The sequence below is a fragment of the Thalassophryne amazonica genome, chromosome 9 (genome assembly GCF_902500255.1).
Source record: "Thalassophryne amazonica chromosome 9, fThaAma1.1, whole genome shotgun sequence".
NCBI lineage: Eukaryota > Metazoa > Chordata > Actinopteri > Batrachoidiformes > Batrachoididae > Thalassophryne > Thalassophryne amazonica.
In genome coordinates, this window is record NC_047111.1 from 72,179,607 (window position 1) to 72,201,227 (window position 21,621).

Consider the following 21,621-nt stretch of genomic DNA (forward strand, 5'->3'; position numbering starts at 1 on the left):
CTCACCATCTCACCATGTCATTTAGGTCCTTTTCGGTACTTTTTTTTTTGTTCTGGGAACATTAGCATGGCCAAAACCCTCCAGCTTTTGATTTCAGCTTTCCAGATCAGTGTTAGATGAGGATGCTCAGTACTTAAAAAGGATATATATATATATATATATATATATATATATATATGTGTGTGTGTGTGTGTGTTTTGTAAAATTCACTCCACTTGCAAGTTTTCTGTTCAAACCACGCATAACTGGGTTAAATTTGAAATTTTTGCAGTGCGTCTCTGGCACTGACCCCCTCCCACCCTCTCTCCCACACGCGCTCGGCAACGCGTGTTTATGATTGGCTTGTCTTTTGTGTCCATCAACGCCGAGTGGGCGGGACTCAAACAATCCACTCGTGTTCCTTGTGCTGGTGTGGACCGTGCTCCACAGCGGACCGACAGCTGGGCAGACCATAGCGCAACAGCGGCATCACACGCCCGGAGGACGGCGGTTCGAGTCCTGATTTATGCCGAAAGGGGGCAGAAAAAAAAATCGAAGCAGTCAAATAGGTTGTTTGAAGAAGCTTTTTTAAAACATATATTTTACAAAAAACTGATTAATCAGAGGCATAAAAGATCCACTCCTGAGTCCACCTGGATATCTGACAGAGCCGTCCGGTCCGGATCGAGGTCCAGCTGGGGAGCGACGGAGCAGAAGACAGGATGATTCTCAAGAGTCATTTGCTTTTCACCCTCTGCACTGTTTATGGGATTCTACTGAAAGGTGAGTGCGGGATGAGTGCTGCGGACGTGCGCATTGTTGCGCGCGTGTTTGTGCGCGCATATTGTAGGTCAGCAGCGGGGCAGGGATTGCGGTCGGTGACACGCGTGGGTCATGATGATGAACAGTGACGCCACGCCGCTCCCTCATCATGTGGCGTTTCATGTACGTGCGCACGTGTCGGCGCGGAACGCTCGGATGTTGAGGAATGATGGAGATCAGTATTTCTGCAAGTGTGTGCATGCGCGCGTGCGCTTTTATGTGTGTGTGTGTGTGTGTGCGCGCGCGCGCGTATTCGTGTGGTAGGGTGGGGGGCACGACCCGTGCGTCATTGTGAGCGCGTAAATGCGCATCGGTGCGCTTTTGTTCTTGTTTATGAGTGACAGAAAAAAAAAAGCTTCCGAGGAAGACACGCATCAGCGTGAAATTAGCAACCCCGCGGCTGTTTGTTTGTTTTTGTTTTGCAGCACTTTGATGAGTCATAAAGAAGGTGGTAGAATTTTACGCACAGAACTGATTGATAGGTGCAGACTTTCTTAATGGTCACAATATTTTTTTATTATAAATTATTTATTGTTTTTATTATATATATTTTTGTTTACTTGTTTTGCTTGATCAGAGGAGAAGCGCGTCCTAGAAATGATGCGCGCCCCAGCTCCATGGCTTTAATTTCTTGAACCGTTCTGATCAATGGAACATCTATGGAACATGTAGCATCGAGAATAAAAATGTAATTGGAAGAAATGGACTGTCAGTTAAAATACGTACAACAGGAAATAATATTTTGGACGTTTAAGTTTCTTTTAAGTGCTTTTGAAATGGATGTTCATTTGACTTTGGTACAGGAAGTGACTCCAATATATTCTGAGCGCTTTTGTCTTAAAGGTCTGAAGCATCCTTGTGATTTTTAACAGCTGATAAGTTGCAGGTGTGATTTCGGCAACTGGAGATCAGCTGACCTTGAAGGTCAAGGTCATATAGTGCTTTTGCAAATGCATTTTTTTTTCTATAAGACAGTTCAGTGTTACATGTATACACACACACACACACACACACACACATATATACAGCATAAAATGTAGAATGGGTGAAATGGAGTTTACTGTGTCTATATCTGGTACTTTTTTGGAGCTGGAATGTTTTTACCTGCAGGCTTGTATTTGTCATTTTCTCTGTATAACAGCTGCTTTATCTGATCTGATGCAGAGTTTAACTTTGAATTCGAATGTGCTCCACTTTTCTATCCATGCACCCAAGCTCACTTATGAAATATATTTTACACTTTTTATCCTTTTCTCACATGCGTCCATCTAAAGCAATACACTAGCAGTACCGTATCAGCGCTGGGTGACATTCAGGTGCATCAAAGGAGAAACTGATCTTCCTAGTTATGCGTATAATGTCAAACACTGAGTATATTTTCTGACCCCCACCCCCCCCCCCCCAACTAAGTTCATGCTGTGCATCACACTGACAGGAGAGAGAAGGATCTCCTCTGATGCAGCTGTCAGTCAAGCAAGGCCACATTTGAGTTTCATTTTGCTGAAAAGTGTGCTTTCTCCTCCCTAAAACACATCATGATGCAGTAAAAATTCTGCAAAACATATAGTGTCAGAGGCAACAATGACATCATGTCTTCTTCACACGTGAAGACAAAAAGAAATATGCGACACATAATTAAGGTTATATTGACTTACATGGGTTATTTTGTGCATCTTTTTGACATGTCTAAAAAACAAACAAACAAAAAAAAAAACAAAAGAAAATGGGATCAACCAAAAGAAAACCACCATACCACTGGATGCAGGAACTGCAATTTTGGTACCTTTTCAGGCTACCAAATATGATATTTTCCTGGTCCAATGCATCAGCAAAGAAAATGACAGCTTCAGTGTATTTTAGGGGAGGTGATGGTCTAGTGGTTAAGGCAATGGGCTTGAGACCAGAAGGTCCTCAGTTCAAATCTCAGCCTGACTGGAAAATCACTAAGGGCCCTTGGGCAAGGTTTTCAATCCCCTCTTGCTCCCGGTGTGTAGTGAGTGCCTTGTATGGCAGCACCCTCACATCAGGGTGAATGTGAGGCATTATTTGTAAAGCTCTTTGGATGGAAAAGCACTATATAAATGCAGTCCATTTACCATTTATGATGAAGTCACACGCTACAATGGTTGAAGATCCTTGCTCAATGAAAGAGTCTTTTCATAGACAAGTGCACATTCTTCATTTGTTTCAATTTCAGTTCAATTCAATTTCAATTTAATTTCATTTATATAGCACCAAAAATCACAACAGAGTTCACTTCACACAAGTAAGTTGTGTGAAGCGACTTCAACCCAGAAACAGCAAGTTGTTTCCGGGTTGAAGTCAAGTATTTTCAAATTATGGAATCTGGAGAAAGTCACTTTCAAATTCAGCCATCCTGTATGTGAAAATTATGGTGGCTGATGGGGGCCACAACACTTCTAAATTAAGACAACCAACAAATGCAGTAACTACAAATGCAAATGCACCCCCCCAAAAAAACCCCAAAACAAACGAACAAAAAACATCGATCTAATGGCAGTTTGTTGTGCATATTGGAAAAAAAATACTTGCACACACAGATAATTCAAAAAATAAAAGAAAATAGCAACATTGTGTGGAGGTCTGGGACAGTGCCAAAGGGTGACAAACTAGGGTGGTGGTGGTCCCCATATTTAAAAAGGGGGATGAGCGAGTGTGTGCCAACTACAGGGGCATCGCACTACTCAGCCTTCCTGGTAAAGCTTGGTCAGCAGCTTCTCACTTCCCCACTAAACATTAGACTTCTTATTGGCATGCAGATCATGTCTACATTGCATCCGTAGGGGCCATAGAACATCCATAAGACGTCTAATGTTTCGTGGGTCTCACTTAGACATCAGTGAGGGGCTCAGAGTAGAGCCATTGCTCCTTTATGTTGAAAGGAGCCAGTTGGAGGTGGTTCGGGCATCTAGTAAGGATGCCAGCTGTGCGCCTCCCTAGGGCAGTGTTCCAGGTACATCCAGCTGGGAGGAGACCCCGGGGACACCCAGAACTAGGTGTAGAGATTATATCTCCACACTGGCTTGGAGATCACCCAGTCATAGGTGGTTAATGTGGCCTGGGAAAGGGAAGTTTGGGGTCCCCTGCTGGAACTGTTGCCCTTGCAACTCAAGGGCAACAGTGGATAAGTGGTTGAAGATGTATGTATGTGTATAAAGAAAATACAGAAAAATTAGAACCTGTAGCACATACAACAGCTGAATTTGATAACATTTCTGCTACAAATCCAGACAACACACATAAACATAAATGCTTTGCAAAGCTTCAGAACACAGCGGATGTACTCACAATACAAACAGCGGTTTCTACCCAGAGGACTTTAACTAACAGACGCAGGACACGTGCACTCGTTATCTCTTACTGGTTTTGCAGAACTGGATAAGTTTATTTACTTTATTCATTATTTTACACTTAGTCTAGCCACATTTTCATTATTATTATTTCATTTGCAAGGCACTGAAAAGTGGAAGTCAGTTTAAGTCCTCCAGGCAGAAATTTCTGTTTGTTTTGTTCATACTTTTTGTTCATACTTCATTGTGTTATGAAGCTTTGCAAAGCTTTTCTGTGTTTGAGCGGTTTGTACAAATGTGCAGCAGACAGATTAAGCATTTTTCAATCAACAAGAATTTTTTTGATACAACTACCTTCTGTTCAGTTGTTGCACGTGGAATTTTTTATTTTAATTTTTTAATCTGTAATATTTTCTTGCAGTCTGGGCAGTACGGTGAAGTAGTTAGCACTGTTGCCTTTCAGCAAGATGGCCATGGGATCGATTCCCATCTGAGGCCTTTCTGTATGGAGTTTCCATGTTCTCCCTGTGTTTGTGTGGGTTCCCTCAGGGTGCTCCGGCTTCCTCCCACATCCAAAGACATGCAGTTTTGGTCGATTGGAAACTTTAAATTGTCCGTAGGTGTGCGTGCGGGTTTCTATGTGTTTTTTTGTTTATATGTGGCCCTGTGACAGACTGGCATCCTGTTTAGGATGTACCCCACTTCATGCTATATGACAGCTGGGATATGCTTCACCCCCTGAAACCCTTAATTGGAGTAGGCGGTTGAAGATGAGTGAGTGAGAGCTATTGTTTTCTTAATTTGGAAGTGTTTTGGCTTGACAAGTGGTTGTTGTGCTTGGGTTCAGTGTTGAAGGTTCCCGGTTTGAACCCCACACCTACCACACTCTGTGTAATGTGGAGTTGCTTCAGGAAGGGCATCCAGTGTAAAATGTGCCAAATCAACATGCACTTCTGCCTCGGAACTGCTGTGATTACCCCAAATGAAAATAAGGGACCAGCCAAAGTGACTTACTTTTTTGGCTCCTATCATCCACTCCTAGCATCCACTTTTATTTACACTGCATGATATTTTACATAGCAGTTGCAGTAGTTTTTCTCCATTTCTGGCACTGCTCATTGGTTTGCATGAAAAAAGTATGCTACTTTCACCACATCCAAAAGAAGGTATGAAGAGTCAATACCTTTGAAAGTAAGTACAGTAATTCCATTTTATTGACATGTAGTGTCAAAAATCACAAATTCCATCTCAGACAAAACAATCTGAATGTGTGGTTGGGTTGGATTTTTTTTCCCTTGGAAAACTCAGACGGATGTCCAGTGCATTGATTTACTTGATTCGTGTCATTGCATGTACAACCATGGGTTTATCTGCTGTGGCTGCTAAAACAGTGATATTACAAATGTTCTCAAATACTATTATGAAATAATTTATTATGTATATGATATGTATGTTTGCATTCTTTCTGTACTGTATATTGGAAAAGCTGGCAGCATTACATTTTTTGCAGAGAGGTTTGCAGTAACATATTCTTACTGGGTCAAGGCTACAAATAAAAATACAGTCATTTGTGACATTTTTCAGCTTTCACACCAACATCAATAGAATATCTGAGTTATGTTTTCCCCACGAAGACATCATGAAAGCGCTGATATGATACTTTGGGTATCCATATAGTTTTCGGAGCTGATGAAATGAATGCATGCTTTTTGGAACTCCCATCTGGGTCTTCTGTGTTTGCCATCATCTTGAACACAGCATGAATTTGAAGAGTTCCTTCCTGGGTGGCTTCCAGTCAGGACCCAGAGCTATTCCCCGATGTCGTGGATGGGAAACTGTGTGGCACCAGAGCTTGTTCTCAGAACGGACCTGAGCTGATTCTTTTCAAAGAAGAGTTCACTTATTAAAAAAAAATACAAACAACAACAACGACAACAAAAAAACAGTCATAATAAAACACTGGGACATACCTTTTTTAGTATGATGAGCTCCAATGAGTGTGCCACACCAGATTTATAAAACGCTTGTAAAACCAGATAATTTAGTACATTTTGTCTGTAAACATGCTGAAGTCTGCCTGTGTGTAAATCAGTGTGTATTCATATGAAGAGTCAATTACCATAAAGTACCAAATAAGTCCACCCAGACCTATTCAGTTTACTGCCAGATGCAAGTAAAAAATTGAGTAAATTAAACCACAAAGTATTCACATTTAAGAATCAGAAATCAGAAAATTTGGATAAAAGAAAAAATAAGACTCCAAATGGTAAAATGATGATCAAAATAGGTGCTGAATAATTTAATTGCCGATTCACCAGTTAACTGTTGCAGCTCCATTTACCAACTAGAGATGACGTCTAAGAGTGATGCCAGGTTTGTTAAAATTGATATAGTCAATTAAAAAAAAAAAAAAACACTCGGATGGTCTTGTTTCTTCAAACATTTCATACCATTCATTTATACCATGGTCAGTGAGAATTCCATGTCTAACTGGCGTGCATTATTTTCATGTATACGCACACATAGTTCGGCGAGTTAAATCACTGTAATATCACTCCGCTCTGGTCGTCACCACAGCAGCGCGCAAATCAGTTGGTGCAGATCAGCTGTGTTTTGACAGGTGAATGACAGAAATGTGATAAAACATGGATTTCCAAGTGAATTTTAATATTTTTGGCCAAAATAAAACATTCGAGGAATGGGAAGAGGAGGAGAGCAAACGAGAAGAACAGCAAAAGCAACGGCGTAAAGATTTAACATCGGACAAACTGGACAAGATTGAAGACGGGAAAGATGAAGAGAATGGTTGCCAAGGATGAAAATATCTTGAGACTGGCATAAAGTAGTCCCAAATACTTATACATTTTTATCAAGTTCTGTTAACATAAATAAATATTTGTGTGTTAGCTCACTGTGTGGGACCATGGTATAAGCGGATTAAACAACTCGAAGCTGTGCATTATACAGTTTGAATGGACTTCGTGGAGTAACACCACTTAGCTTCTCGTCGTGGTGTTTTAGACTCCGCATCGTGCATTCAAACCATATAATGCACGGCTTCTCGTTGTTTAAGCCTTACATATTGAACTTGGCCAAAAGTGGTCAGAGAGCACAGCGACATCAAACCCACATTTCATTGGCTCAGGCACGCAGAGAAATTGTTACTTGAAAAGAAGTTCATTTATAATAAAATATCAGAGCTTATTTTTTTAAAGTACTTTTTGATATATTAGCATGAGACTGGAAATTCAAATTTCTGACCTTGATTGTTAACAGATCGAATGCAAAATCAAAGTACTTCTTTTCATCCTTAGCCACAGTGTGTATGCCAAAATTGGATTAGATGTTCTTAGGTATTTTTCTCTGGTACATATTGACATATTTGGAGTGTGCACTGTGCAGCTTATAAAACAACACTATATATATATATATATATATATATATATATATATATATATATATATATGAGGGCTGTCAATAAAGTATAGGTCCTTTTTATTTTTTTCAAAAACTATATGGATTTCATTCATATGTTTTACGTCAGACATGCTTGAACCCTCGGACGCATGCGTGAGTTTTTCCACGCTTGTCGGTGACGTCATCCGCCTGTGAGCACTCCTTGTGGGAGGAGTCGTCCAGCCCCTCGTCGGAATTCCTTTGTCTGAGAAGTTGCTGAGAGACTGGCGCTTTGTTTGATCAAAATTTTTTCTAAACCTGTAAGGCACATTGAAGTGGACACGGTTCGAAAAATTAAGCTGGTTTCAGTGAAAATTTTAACGGCTGATGAGAGATTTTGAGGTGATACTGTCGCTTTAAGGACTTCCCACGGTGCGAGACGTCGTGCAGCACTCTCAGGCGCCGTCGTCAGCCTGTTTCAAGCTGAAAACCTCCACATTTCAGGCTCTATTGATCCAGGATGTCGTGAGAGAACAGAGAAGGTTCAGAAGAAGTCGGTTTCAGCATTTTATCCGGATATTCCACTGTTAAAGGAGATTTTTTAATGAAAGACGTGCGGACGGGTCCGCGCGTCGGGACGCAGCCGGCGCGGTGCGGCGGCACAGGAAAAACACGTCCGTGTTGATAACCATTTGTAAAATCCAGGTGGCTTTTGATGGCTTTCAGTGGAGTGAGTATATGAGAAATTGTTTAACAGCTGGACATGTTCCAACTTGTCCTTAAGGCTTCCAACAGAGGTGTTTTTCCTGTGGCGGAGCGTCGACGCTGCAATCCGCCCGCACGTCTTTCATTAAAAAAAATCTCTAACAGTGGAATATCCAGATAAAATGCTGAAACCGACTTCTTCTGAAACTTCTCTGTTCTCTCACGACGTCCTGGATCAATAGAGCCTGAAATGTGGAGGTTTTCAGCTTGAAACAGGCTGACGACGGCGCCTGGGACCGCTGCGCGACGTCTCACACCGTGGGAAGTCCTTAAAGCGACAGTATCACCTCAAAATCTCTCATCAGCCGTTAAAATTTTCACGGAAAACCAGCTTAATTTTTTGAACCGTGTCCACTTCGATGTGCCTCACAGGTTTAGAAAAAATTTTGATCAAACAAAGCAACTCTCACAAACTCACGCATGCGCACGAGGGTTCAAGCATGTCTGACGTAAAAACATATGAATGAAATCCATATAGTATATAGTATAGTAGTATATATATATATATATATATATATGTTTGGTATAACCCTTTGTTTAATGTAGACATTCCTTTTACATGATAAATTAGAATAAACCAGAAGTGTCATTACTTACCTTCAAACACACATTTCATGAAAAACAAAGGGCCTTCTTCAGGTTTTTGCTACTGTGCTGCAGCACTGCTTCTGTTCATTTTTGTTAACCATTGGGGGCAGCACTACATACAGCAGCAGAAAGTGTAGCATCAAAGAAGAATAGGAAAAGAAGTCAGTAGTCGTTAGCATAGCTTAAATATCACAACATATATTTTCCTCTTTGAACCTGTATGACAGTGTGAACAAATTGAGAAGTGAAGTCAAGTTCAAACAATTCCATTCATCCATTATACCATGTACCAGTGTTCCACTCTCGAAGATGTTGCTTTTTTTTATGTGACACACATCCTGTGATCAACCTTGCAACAGTGTCACGCCAGTCTTTGAACTTTTTCCAAAATTTTAAAATGTAATGCTGCACTTACACATAACGACGGCACGTCACAAATGCCACGAAGTATACATCCTTGGCTGCTGATCACGAATGCGATGATTTGAGGCAGAGGTGTCAGGTGTCCTCAGGAACTGCTGCAACCTGTTACCACGTGTTATGATTAATGGCACGTGTTGCTGGAGAATTATCAGGAACCATTACGCGCAGTCAAGAATACTGTTGTGCACAATCACGCGTAACAGCGCATCATTCTATCACATTGTGAATGAGGTGAATTGTCTCCATACACACCCATATTCATCACCGTCAGCTGCTGAACAATTCAGATCGCCCCAGTTTTTCCTCAACAGCCACAGCAGAAGAACTTTGTGACTGCATGCTTCATTTGCTCTGTGCCATGGAGTGGCGCAGAGAGGAGGAGGAGATGGAGAGAGCCACATGTGTGGCTTCACACGGCTCTCATATAGCTCATTTTTCCAAACATCGGGCACATGCAGTGGGTGGAACACCTGCAGGAGCGCACTGAGGAGCACTGGAATGCGACTTTTAGCTGACTTGGCGTCACTGTCCTCCTTCAGCATACTGCAGCAATGAAACTGAATGCAGTGCAGCAGGGTTTAATTGTGCGCACATCAGAAAAAAAACGTTGCCACGCTCTATTAAGGATCATCACTAATCAAGACGGATCAACGCACTCAGTTGTGACCTCCACGTCATGAGGCAAAATTACAGTGGTGCGTGGCATTCATGGAAGATTTTTTTACAGCCAAAAACATGCTCCACAAAAATCACAAATATCACGCACCAACATGCACTATTAAGAAACCTATTCAGATGCGTTAAGTCATGCTAAGAATGTCATGAATGTGCCAAGAATGACGCAAATATGACATTCGTAACGCGTCTTGCCTATGTGTAAACCCACCCTAAAGGGAGTAGTGGAGTGGGATCCCAACATACACACCATTTTTTAAGGAGATGTAAACAAAGTAGAGCGACTAGACATTAGACTCATTGCTTTCCACACTCGCTCTGAGCGGACACGACTCTCTCCTCCTCTTTCCCTGAAGAGGATAACACTAGGCTGCTTGATTTGAACAGCCATCTCTGAGTGCAACACCTATTATTGTACAGGTTCCACGCAGCAGGCAAGCAAGTCAGCCTCCTCTGGAATGAAGTCTGTCTAACTGAAGCCACATCCACTTGCTCTGTCAGTGACAGGTGTTTCAGCCCCGCTGGTCCCTTGCCAGCAGGCATCTATGGATGGGGACGTGCGCCGTCTAACACTTTGACTTAAAACCTGCGCTTTCTATAGTGCGAATGCAAAGCGGTGGGATGGAGGCTGTTGTTTACCAACAGGCCGAGTTGTTAGTATATTACACAGTGTGTCTCGTGCACCCAAGCTGCAGCCAGGGAAAACAGCCTGTTATGCAAATGCGGCTCTTACGTAACATCTCAGGGTTGAGCAGGAGGGTGCGAAGGAACGAGGCAGAGAGCGAAGCAGAAAGAGCAGAAGATGTGGATGAGCTGATGTAAGAGTGTTGGAGGAGGAAAGTGCAATGGATGCTCTGGCTGTGGTTTGGACACCAGTTTATCCTCGGCCTGTTTTCCGTTGCTGTCCCTCCCTAGTAGTCTATTTTGGGCTCTGATCTGGCTTGTCTAAACCCATGCAGGAGGATGTGTTTGTCCCCGCAGTCAGTTTAAGCTGCATAAGGATGACCCTCCATCCCTCTGCACTTTCATCCATCTCTCCCTTGCTTCATCCTCCCATCCTGGTGTGGAGCTTTGTACCACAGCAGCGTGGGAAAGCTTCTGATAACAAGCGGCCTTGTGTGTGTGTGTGTGTGCGTGCGTGCAGGCGATCGTGTGTGTGCGTGTATTTGCAGATACACTGATTACATGGGAAAAACAAGTTATCGTATCTTCCTTGCTCTAGTGCACTCTCCCTCCCTCTTCGGTTCATTTCCGTGGCTGTGCTTTGATGGGTAGAACGTGTGAGGTGCTCTGTACCTTCAATGTTGAGAATCCTCAGCAGAGCGGCACTGGCTCAAAATGCATCTCACACACACACACGCACACGCACATGTACGCACACACACAGCTCCACTATGGAATCATTGCTCCTCTGCCAAGGGATTTCCCATGATCAAAGGCAGTCTTTTGTTAGTCCAGGTGTTAAAAAGTTAAAACAGAAAGTAGGAGGAGGCTGGAGGGGAATGTGTTAGGGTTTGGAGCTTACAACCTGTTCAGAGTAGAATGATACATCCCCAGGACAAAAACAGCAAACCTGCTACTGTAGTTTTGTCTGGTATTCGTTGAGAAGTGTATTTAGGACACAGCACATACAGAATGTGCACAGGGCAACAGACACAATAGGTTGAATGAGGTAGTTTATGTTTGTTCAGTTTCCTAAATAGTTGGATCTATGCAATGCCTGAGCTCTGCTTTTAACCCTCTGAGGTCCGAGGGCATTTTTTGGACAGTTCACTCGCCTGGCATAAATGTTTTATTATTGCTGTTAACAGCTTTCCCTGCATCCCACAATAAAGTTTTATGTCTCTTTTTTGGGACAACCTGTGCTTTCATAATATATATGCTTTTGTTGTGTTCAATCAGAAATAAGAAAGGAAAAAGTAAAGTGGAAAATAATTTTCCACACACATTTATTCAAAACACAGCAAACTATAATAAACAGCTGTTTTTACACTTTATAAAGGTCATTTGAGGTCTTGTGTGAAAGACTGTACAACAAAAAGGTTCAAACAATAAACACAAATGCACATTTTGAACAATGTATACAAAATGGTCTGTGTGTTTTGTTTGTCTTCATCTCAAAGCAATTTCTGTCTGCTATTACACAAAGGTTACATCACAAACTTCTACTTCTACTGTGTTGTGGAGTGTTCTGTGCTGCTCCTAAAGCAGTTTTCATTCACACTTTGGTCCACTTTGGCTCCTTACAGTCTGAGGAGCGGCCCTCCGCCTCGCTCCATTGATATGGTAAACATTGCTTTACGCCGAGAAAGCAACAGAGTTATCCACTAACATTCACATGCAAACTAGTGGAGCAATCCTGATAGTTACACACTCTTTGTTTGAGCATGTGAGATTGTCATCAGAGGCTCTCCATCTCCTCCATCTGCTTTCACTGATCGCTGTGTGTAATGGCGCAGGGCACACTGGAGCCCAATAATATGTACTCATTGGAGCACCCAGGGGGCTATTCAAACGGGCCAACTAGTAACATATCACTCCTGAAAACGATCTTTGGCTTTTCACGTGAGGTAAATCTGCCCTACGATTGGATTTTGGAAAACCATGTGACGGTGAACCAATTCTGATTGGACACTCACATTGCGCACGTCATCACACAGCTTCTATGAGGAGTACAAAGATGGCCGATGGCTGGCTCGAAAGTCCGCGGAGTTAACTTTTCAGCAATAAAAGTAAGTTTCTATCTCATATCATTAAAAAGTTATTTATAATTTAGTAAAGCTTGGTCTTAGCCGTCATATACGACGGCGTCGGCCCCAGAAGGTTAAAGTCTTCAGTCCAGTAAATTCAAACTTTCCAAACACATCTGACCAGGACATGAGGTCCATTGGACAAAGATGTTCGGCAGTACCATTACAAGGGTTGCAGTGGTCAGTGAGTTGCGTTGGTTGACTACAATTAGATTGTATCTAATTAGTGGACTGATTTTCTTCTAGTCAACTCAATGGGTAATTCAGGTTTTCCTGCACAGTTATCAAAAACAGAGACAGGGTACTTTTGCAAAGATTGTTTCACAGAAGAGAGATCAGGAAGTAACCAGCAGAGGCCAGTATCCAAAAGCAGCTAGCACTCCCTTCATTTAAGGTTTTTGAATACATACAGTGGTATGCAAAAGTTTGGGCACCCCTGACAATTTTAATGATTTTCCTTTAAAAATCATTGGTTGTTTGGATCAGCAATTTCAGTGAAATATATCATATAGCAGACCAACACAATGATATTTGAGAAGTGAAATGAAGTTTATAGGATTTACAGAAGGTGTGCAGTAATTCTTTAAACAAAATTAGGCAGGTGCATAAATTTGGGCACCCCAACAGAAAAAATACATCACTATTTAGTAGATTCTCTTTTTTCAATGAGAGTCTGGATTCTGGTTGAAGGTATTTTGGACCATTCTTCTTTACAAAACATCTCAGGTTTGTTGGTTTCCGAGTATGGACAGTCTGCTTAAAATCACACCACAGATTTCCAATAATATTCAGGTCTGGGGACTGAGATTGCCATTCCAGAACATTGTACTTGTTCCTCTGCATGAATGCCTTAGTAGATTTTGAGCAGTGTTCAGGGTCGTTGTCTTGTTCCAACTTCAACTTTGTCACTGAACTTGGAGGCTGCCCGAGTCCTCCACTGGCACGGAAAAGGAGGCAGACAACCAGCAGCGAGTTACTCCATTTCACTGGCTGAGAGCTCTTTGCACTGAGCGCTGAACACTGATTGGCTTACACAGATGCAAGACAGGCTGGTTCTTGCCTCCATCTGTGCAACTGTGCATGGTTATTTTTCACCACATAAAATTCTATTCATAAATTGTTTTTAGCCCAAGTGCTGTGTTTTTCTGACTGATGTGCAAAATTGAAACAGATCAGCAAAATAATAAATAAACGTCTCAACTGCCTGTGTTACGTCAATTCTGGGAACATTTTTTCTTTGGCAAAAATATATCACTACACTAAATACCAGACAATCTGTTAATGGAACAAATATTTAATTTGGTTAAAGCTAGAACGTACCTTTCAACTCAGCTTTGCTTTGTTGAATGGAACATTCCAGCTTTCACCTCATGAAATACCATTGAACTCATAAACATTCATTTTTTTGTATATCACTTGACATACAAGCCACCAATCAAATGACAAGGATCCACTCAGCCGTTATATAATAAGATTTATGATTGAACCGTATCTTTAAATCCATGTATTGTGACACACCTAATGTGTGTGTATTACGGTTGAATCTCATCACTGACAACGATTCGATATGCATCTTGATACACTACTAGCAATATCATACATATAGCGATACATGACGTCACTAACAATATGATGCGATACAATTCACCCCTGTTCCCGAGTTGATGTGATTTGATATGTATTTGATGGCGAATTAATTCCTCACAATGCAATACGATGTAAATTCAACATGATACAAAGAAATTATACCAAAAATTAAAATAGAAAATAAGAAGCTGCAATTCAGTATGGTACAACCCCACTTCCAATGAAGTTGGGACGTTGTGTAAAATGTAAATAAAACCAGAATACAATAATTTGCAAATCCTCTTCAACCTATATTCAATTGAATATATTTTTGTTTTTCTTTTAAATGAATGAAATAAATATTAAAGAAAGAAAAGAAAGAAAGAAAGAATACACCACAAAGACAAGATATTTAATCTTAAAACTGATAAACTTTATTGTTTTTGTGCAAATATTTTCTCATTTTGTAATGGATGTCTGCAACATGTTTCAAAAAGCTGAGACAGTGGTATATATTTGTGTTACATCACCTTTCCTTCTAACAACACTCAGTAAGCGTTTGGGAACTGAGAACACTAATTGTTGAAGCTTTGTGAGTGGAATTCTTTCCCATACTTGCATGATGTACGACTTAATTTGCTCAAGCGGGGACGTCCCTGAAAAAGACATGGCTTGGATGGCAGCATACATTGCTCGAAAACCTGGATGTACCTTTCAGCATTGATGGTGTCATCACAAATCAAATCAAATCAATTTTATTTATATAGCGCCAAATCACAACAAACAGTTGCCCCAAGGCACTTTATATTGTAAAGCAAAAGCCATAAAATAATTACAGAAAAACCCCAATGGTCAAAACGACCCCCTATGAGCAAGCACTTGGCGACAGTGGGAAGGAAATCTTCCTTTTAACAGGAAGAAACCTCCAGCAGAACCAGGCTCAGGGAGGGGCAGTCTTCTGCTGGGACTGGTTGGGGCTGAGGGGAGAGAATCAGGAAAAAGACATGCTGTGGAAGAGAGCAGAGATCAATCACCAATGATTAGAAGCAGAGTGGTGCATACAGAGCAAAAAGAGGTGAATAAAAAGAAACACTGGGTGCATCATGGGAACCCCCCAGCAGTCTAAGTCTATAGCAGCATAACTAAGGGATGGTTCAGGGTCACCTGATCCAGCCCTAACTATAAGCTTTTTCAAAAAAGAAAGTTTTAAGCCTAATCTTAAAAGTAGAGAGGGTGTCTGTCTCCCTGATCTGAATTGGGAGCTGGTTCCACAGGAGAGGAGCCTGAAAGCTGAAGGCTCTGCCTCCCATTCTACTCTTACAAACCCTACGAACTACAACTAAGCCTGCAGTCTGAGAGCAAAGCGCTCTATTGGGGTGATATGGTACTAAGAGGTCCCTAAGATAAAAAGGGACCTGATTATTCAAAACCTTATAAGTAAGAAGAAGAATTTTAAATTCTATTCTGGAATTAACAGGGAGCCAATGAAGAGAGGCCAATATGGGTGAAATATGCTCTCAGAGAAATATGCTCACAGATGTGTAAGTTGCTCATGCCATGGGCACTAACACACCCCCATACCATCACAGATGCTGGCTTTTGAACTTTTCGTTGGTAACAATCTGGATGGTCTTTTTCCTCTTTTGCCCAGAGGACATGACGTCCATGATTTCCAAAAACAATCTGAAATGTGGACTCATCAGACCACACCACACTTTTCCACTTTGCGTCTGTCCATTTCAAATGAGCTCGGGCCCACAGAAGGCGGCGGCGTTTCTGAATGTTGGTGATGTCTGGCTTTTGCTTTGCATGGTAGAGATTTAACTTGCACTTGTAGATGTAGCGACGAACTGTGACAATGGTTTTCTGAAGTGTTCCTGACCCCACGCGGTAAGATCCTTTACATAATGATGTTGGTTTTTTATGCAGTGCTGCCTGAGGGATCGAAGGTCACTGGCATTTAATGTTGGTTTTCGGCCTTTCTACTTATGTGTAGAAAGTTCTCCAGATTCTCTGAATCTTCTGATTATATTATGGACTGTAGATGATGGAATCCCTAAATGCCTTGTAATTAAACATTGAGAAACATTGTTATGAAACTGCTGAACTATTTTTTTCATGCAGTTGTTCACAAACTGGTGATCCTCGCCCCATTGTGAATGGCTGAGCCTTTTGGGGATGCGCCTCTTATACTCAGTCATGACCCTCACCTGTTTCCAATTAACCTGTTCACCTGTGGAATGTTCCAAACAGGTGTTCTTTGAGCATTTTTTTTCAACTTTCCCAGTCTTTTGTTGCTCCTGTCCCAGCTTTTTTGAAACATGTTGCAGGAATTCATTTCAAAATGAGAAAATATTTGTACAAAAACAAAAAAGTCTGTCAGTTTGACCCTTGTCTATGTGGTCTATTTAATTGAATATAGGTTGAAGATGATTTGCAAATCACTGAATTCTGTTTTATTTACATTTCACACAACGTCCCAACTTAATTGGAATTGGGGTTGTACTATGGTATTCTTCTTCTTCTTCTTCTTCTGCTTCTACTAGAGGCAGAGAATTTGTTTTACTCCTTATAAGCAGCAAGTTTTCCAGATTCAACATTATGGAACAGGAATCAGTTCCCTCATATGTGGAACCTGCTTCATCACAATGTCAGAACTTAAACAGTAAGACAACATCACTCTCAATAAGTGACTTAAATTGAGTCACTCATTGACAGATTACCGCCTTGGCAAAAGTAATTTGAGATACTTTTCTCACCAGAGTTTTGCTGGAGGTTTTGAGGTTTTGAGGAACCTGAGGAATATCCGAGTGGAGCAGTGGTGGCTGGTAGAGGTAGGCGGATCGAGCCTAATATCGATAATATCGATACCAACACTGGTATTGATATTGAACGATTCTCGTGTAAAAAGATCGATCCTCAAGCTTTTTTTTCCCTCCCGCACGCACTGACTGCTGTGCACGCAGATTCATCAAAGTCTACTCTCTGTCTGTAAGAGCAGTGCTGCGCTGTGTCACACAACACGGAGCAGCGCACCCTTTTATTGTAGTTTGTCAGCCCTCTACCTCAGGAGATTTTGTTTTAAATTGTGTTGAGTGATTTTTTTTTTAAACAAAAATGTTGATTGTGATAATAAAGTATTTTGTTGTCACGTACAATGTTTGGCAAAATTCTATCCTAGGTCTTTTGGATTCTTTGGATCTATGAAGCTTAAATATGAAAAAGTATCGGTATCAATATTGGCGATACTGGGCCTGTATTTATTTGGTATCGGATCAATACCAAACTTCCCGGTATCGCCCACCTCTACTGGCTGTATGGTTTAGCAGCACGGCATTCCTTACAAATGATCTTGTGAAGTTTCTCATCTTTTTTAAAACAGCCAAAGTATCTTCAAACGCCTGATTTATATGTTTTAGGTGCGTCAAAAATCTCCAACTGTTCACGGAGCTCCATGTTTGTTGTGGTAGATGTGCTTTCAGGCTTCCGTCCATGTTCAAAACAAAATGCGAAGCAGGGATGGTGCTTTCAGTGTGCCTCAGAAAAAAATCGATGCAAGCACGCAGCGGGTGATGCATCACGATTTCACCTGTCAGTTGAATCGATGCACACTGCACTGAATGAATCAATACTCTCGCATCGCGCACGTTTGTATCTAGATACTGATTCGTATAGATTAATCTCCACATGCCTAATCTGTGTGTGTGTGTGTGTGTGTGTGTGTGTGTGTGTGTGTGTGTGTGTGTGTGTGTGTGCATATATATATATATATATATATATATATATATATATATATATATATATATATATATACGAGGTCTATTAGAAAAGTATCCAACCTTATTATTTTTTGCAAAAACTATATGGATTTGAATCACGTGCGATTACATCAGACAAGCTTGAACCCTCATGGGCATGCAAGAGTTTTTTCACGCCTGTCGGTTGCGTCATTCGCCTGTGGGCAGGCTTTGAGTGAGCACTGGTCCACCCCTCCCGTCGGAATTCCTTTGTCTGACTACTTGCTGAGAGACTGCCGCTTTGCTTGATCAAAATTTTTTCAGAAACTGTAAGGCATATCCGAGTGGACACCATTCAAGAAATTCAGCTGGTTTTCAGTGAAAATTTTAAGGGCTGATGAGTCGTCAGCCTGTTTCAACATGCGGACGGATTCGCTCGTTGGCACCCAGCCACTCATTGTGCAGCGCCACAGAGAAACACCTCCGTTGGAAGCCTTATGGGACAAGTTTGAACATGCCTAGCTGTTAAATAATTTCTCGGATACTCACTCGACTGAAAACCATTGAAAGCCGTCTGAATTTTACGAATGGTTATTCCACTGTTAAAGGAGATTTTTTAATGAAAGACGTGCGGGCGGATTGCAGCGTCGGCTCGCAGCCGCCGCGACGCTCCGCCACAGGAAAAACACCTCTGTTGGAAGCCTTAAGGACAAGTTGGAACATGTCCAGCTGTTAAACAATTTCTCATATACTCACTCCACTGAAAGCCATCAAAAGCCGCCTGGATTTTACAAATGGTTATCAACACGGAGGTGTTTTTCCTGTGCCACCGCGCCGGCTGCGTCCCGTCCGCACGTCTTTCATTAAAAAAATCTCCTTTAACAGTGGAATATCCGGATAAAATGCTGAAACCGACTTCTTCTGAAACTTCTCTGTTCTCTCACGACGTCCTGGATCAATAGAGCCTGAAATGTGGAGGTTTTCAGCTTGAAACAGGCTGACGACGGCGCCTGGGACCGCTGTGCGGCGTCTCGCTCCGTGGGAAGTCCTTAAAGCGACAGTATCACCTCAAAATCTCTCATCAGCCGTTAAAATGTTCACGGAAAACCAGCTTAATTTTTCGAACCGTGTCCACTTCTATGTGCCTCACAGGTTTAGAAAAAATTTTGATCAAACAAAGCGCCAGTCTCTCAGCAACTTCTCAGACAAAGGAATTCCGACGAGGGGCTGGACGACTCCTCCCACAAGGAGTGCTCACAGGCGAATGACGTCACCGACAGACGTGGAAAAACTCACGCATGCGCACGAGGGTTCAAGCATGTCTGACGTAAAAACATATGAATGAAATCCATATAGTTTTTGAAAAAAATAAAAAGGACCTATACTTTATTGACAACCCTCGTGTGTGTATATATATATATATATATATATATATATATATATATATACACCTTTTATTTGAAGCAAACTTGGATGTAATCTACCTACTGAAATAAAATATGAGAATATCTACTGGGAAGGAAAAAACTGTGTGATTGAATGTGTGTGTGTTTATACGCATACATGCATATGTGATGTCTGTATTAGCCTTGAATTCCAGAGGATTAGCGAGTGGCTAATCTGAAGCTCCAGTCTTTGACAAACCATGTGTCACTAATCTCAACCACTCTGGAATAAAGAGACACACATGTGCACACAATCATCTTTTGGATTAAAACTCTCTATACAGAGGTTGTAATCTTTCACTCAAACCAAGGAGTGGTAAAAGAAATCCAAATCAAAGAACAATGAGAAAATTAAGGAAAGTCAGGATCATGGCATTGTATTATGCCCCTGTCACTCTCGCTAACACTCTTGAAGATAAGCAAAAAAGGTTTATTTTACATCTGTTTTCAGTCTAACCCGCTGCTCTCTAACGGTTGAGGAATCACTCTCGCTTTTAACAGCCAAGATAACGTTCTTTTTATATTATGTGCCCTTTCATCTGATGGCTTCTTTTCATGTGGCTCCCTGAAGGCCACGGCCGGAGACACTGTAATACATGTTAACAGTAATCATTTTCTTCGGCAGAGATAAAGATACAGACAGCTGTGACTCGGACTATCCCGTCTGCTCTCTTGCTCCAACTCTCATATTGTTTGGGGACTCTGTGCGTCTTCCTGTCAGATATGAATTCAGCCAAAGCAAATAGGACTATTTTGTGTACAGAGTCATTGCACACAGATCCATATTTTATGTTTATGCCAAAACATGGCACACACAGCCAAGCTTGTGTACAGACAACAGATGCGCACACAGCAAGGAAAAAGTGGCAAATCCTTTATTTTCAAGCACTGCAGCTACTTTAATCCTGTGGACTTGGATGAACTGAAGCTTACATATTTTCATTCATCAACCTTTGGTCCTGAAAAATAAAGCCAATGTGGAAATCTCAATACTGGCAGTTCCTTCAGTGGCCACTTGAGGCTGACTTTAAAAGTGAGGTGCTCTCTTTGGACACTCATGTTAAAATGTCCAATTTTACAGCAGAAATAAACATGTTTATAGACAGGTACAAAATAATGGGTTTGGTCTCTGTAGCTAATTGGCAACAGTACAAGCGATCACTTTTCAGTTTAAACTAACTTATAATCCATAAGGTTATGAATAATTATGAGTGTAGTGGAAATGAATAGCAGTTTGTTTGCCAGATCAGTGAACTAGGTGGTAGTCTAGTGATGGACCAGAGGGTCCTCAGTTCAAAACTCACCCTGACTGGAAAATCACTAAGGGCCTTTGGGCAAGGTCCTTAATCCCCAGTTGCTCCCGGTGTGTAGTGAGCGCCTTGCATGGCAGCACCCTGACATCGGTGCATGAGTGTGCCGTGTGAATAGGTGAATGCGAGCCATAATTGTAAAGCCCTTTGAGCATCTGATGCAGATGGAGAAGCGCAATATAAATGCAGTCCATTTATAGTAGTGGCTAATAGCTGCTGTGGACGTGGCTGTGCTTGTCTTGTCTGAGCATTTTATTCCAAATATCTGAGGTAATATGTCTGGTTATGTGATTAATTTTCCTAACAAGCCTTCAAAGAAGCTGGTGCTTCAGTATTTCCCATGAGTGAAATTTGTACATTTGTATGTTGGTGCCATTTGCACAAATTAGCTTGTTGATATTAATGTCACTAATGATACCATGGTTACTGTGGCAATTGCTGGTCATAATTTTCACTACCTGCACCCAAACCACCCATTATGAAAACTACCATCCAGTCCAAAAAAATATGTGTTGATTAAGCATTCATTACAAGACCCAAAGTTAGCCTGGTAACCTCACCTTGTTTGGTAACTTTGAGATGGGCAGCGTGTTTGCACTTCATTTGTCTCTTCCAGGTCATGTTGGTCTTGACCAGGCTCCATCTCTTTACCAATTTAAGGAATGCTAGGAATCAGGTTGCGTTAGTCACAGGCAAGATGGTATACAAATAATGAATGTTTGAGTTCAATGGTATGAATATTTCATGAGGTGAAAGCTGGAACATACCATTCAATGAGGCAAAGCCAAGTTGAATGGTATGTTCCAGCTTTCACCAAATTAATTATTTGTTCCATTGAAAGAATGTAAAAACAT

At 41.4% G+C, this 21,621-nt stretch overlaps 1 protein-coding gene across 1 annotated transcript in view; it reads left to right on the top strand.

The window, feature by feature from the left end:
- Positions 1-387: 387 nt before the first annotated feature.
- Positions 388-21,621, top strand: part of cadm2a (cell adhesion molecule 2a) — a 962,407-nt gene continuing 941,173 nt past the window's right edge. The window contains 1 exon segment of the mRNA XM_034178357.1: positions 388-762. Within this exon segment, the coding sequence (XP_034034248.1) occupies positions 702-762 (61 nt within the window). The 5' untranslated portion in view covers positions 388-701.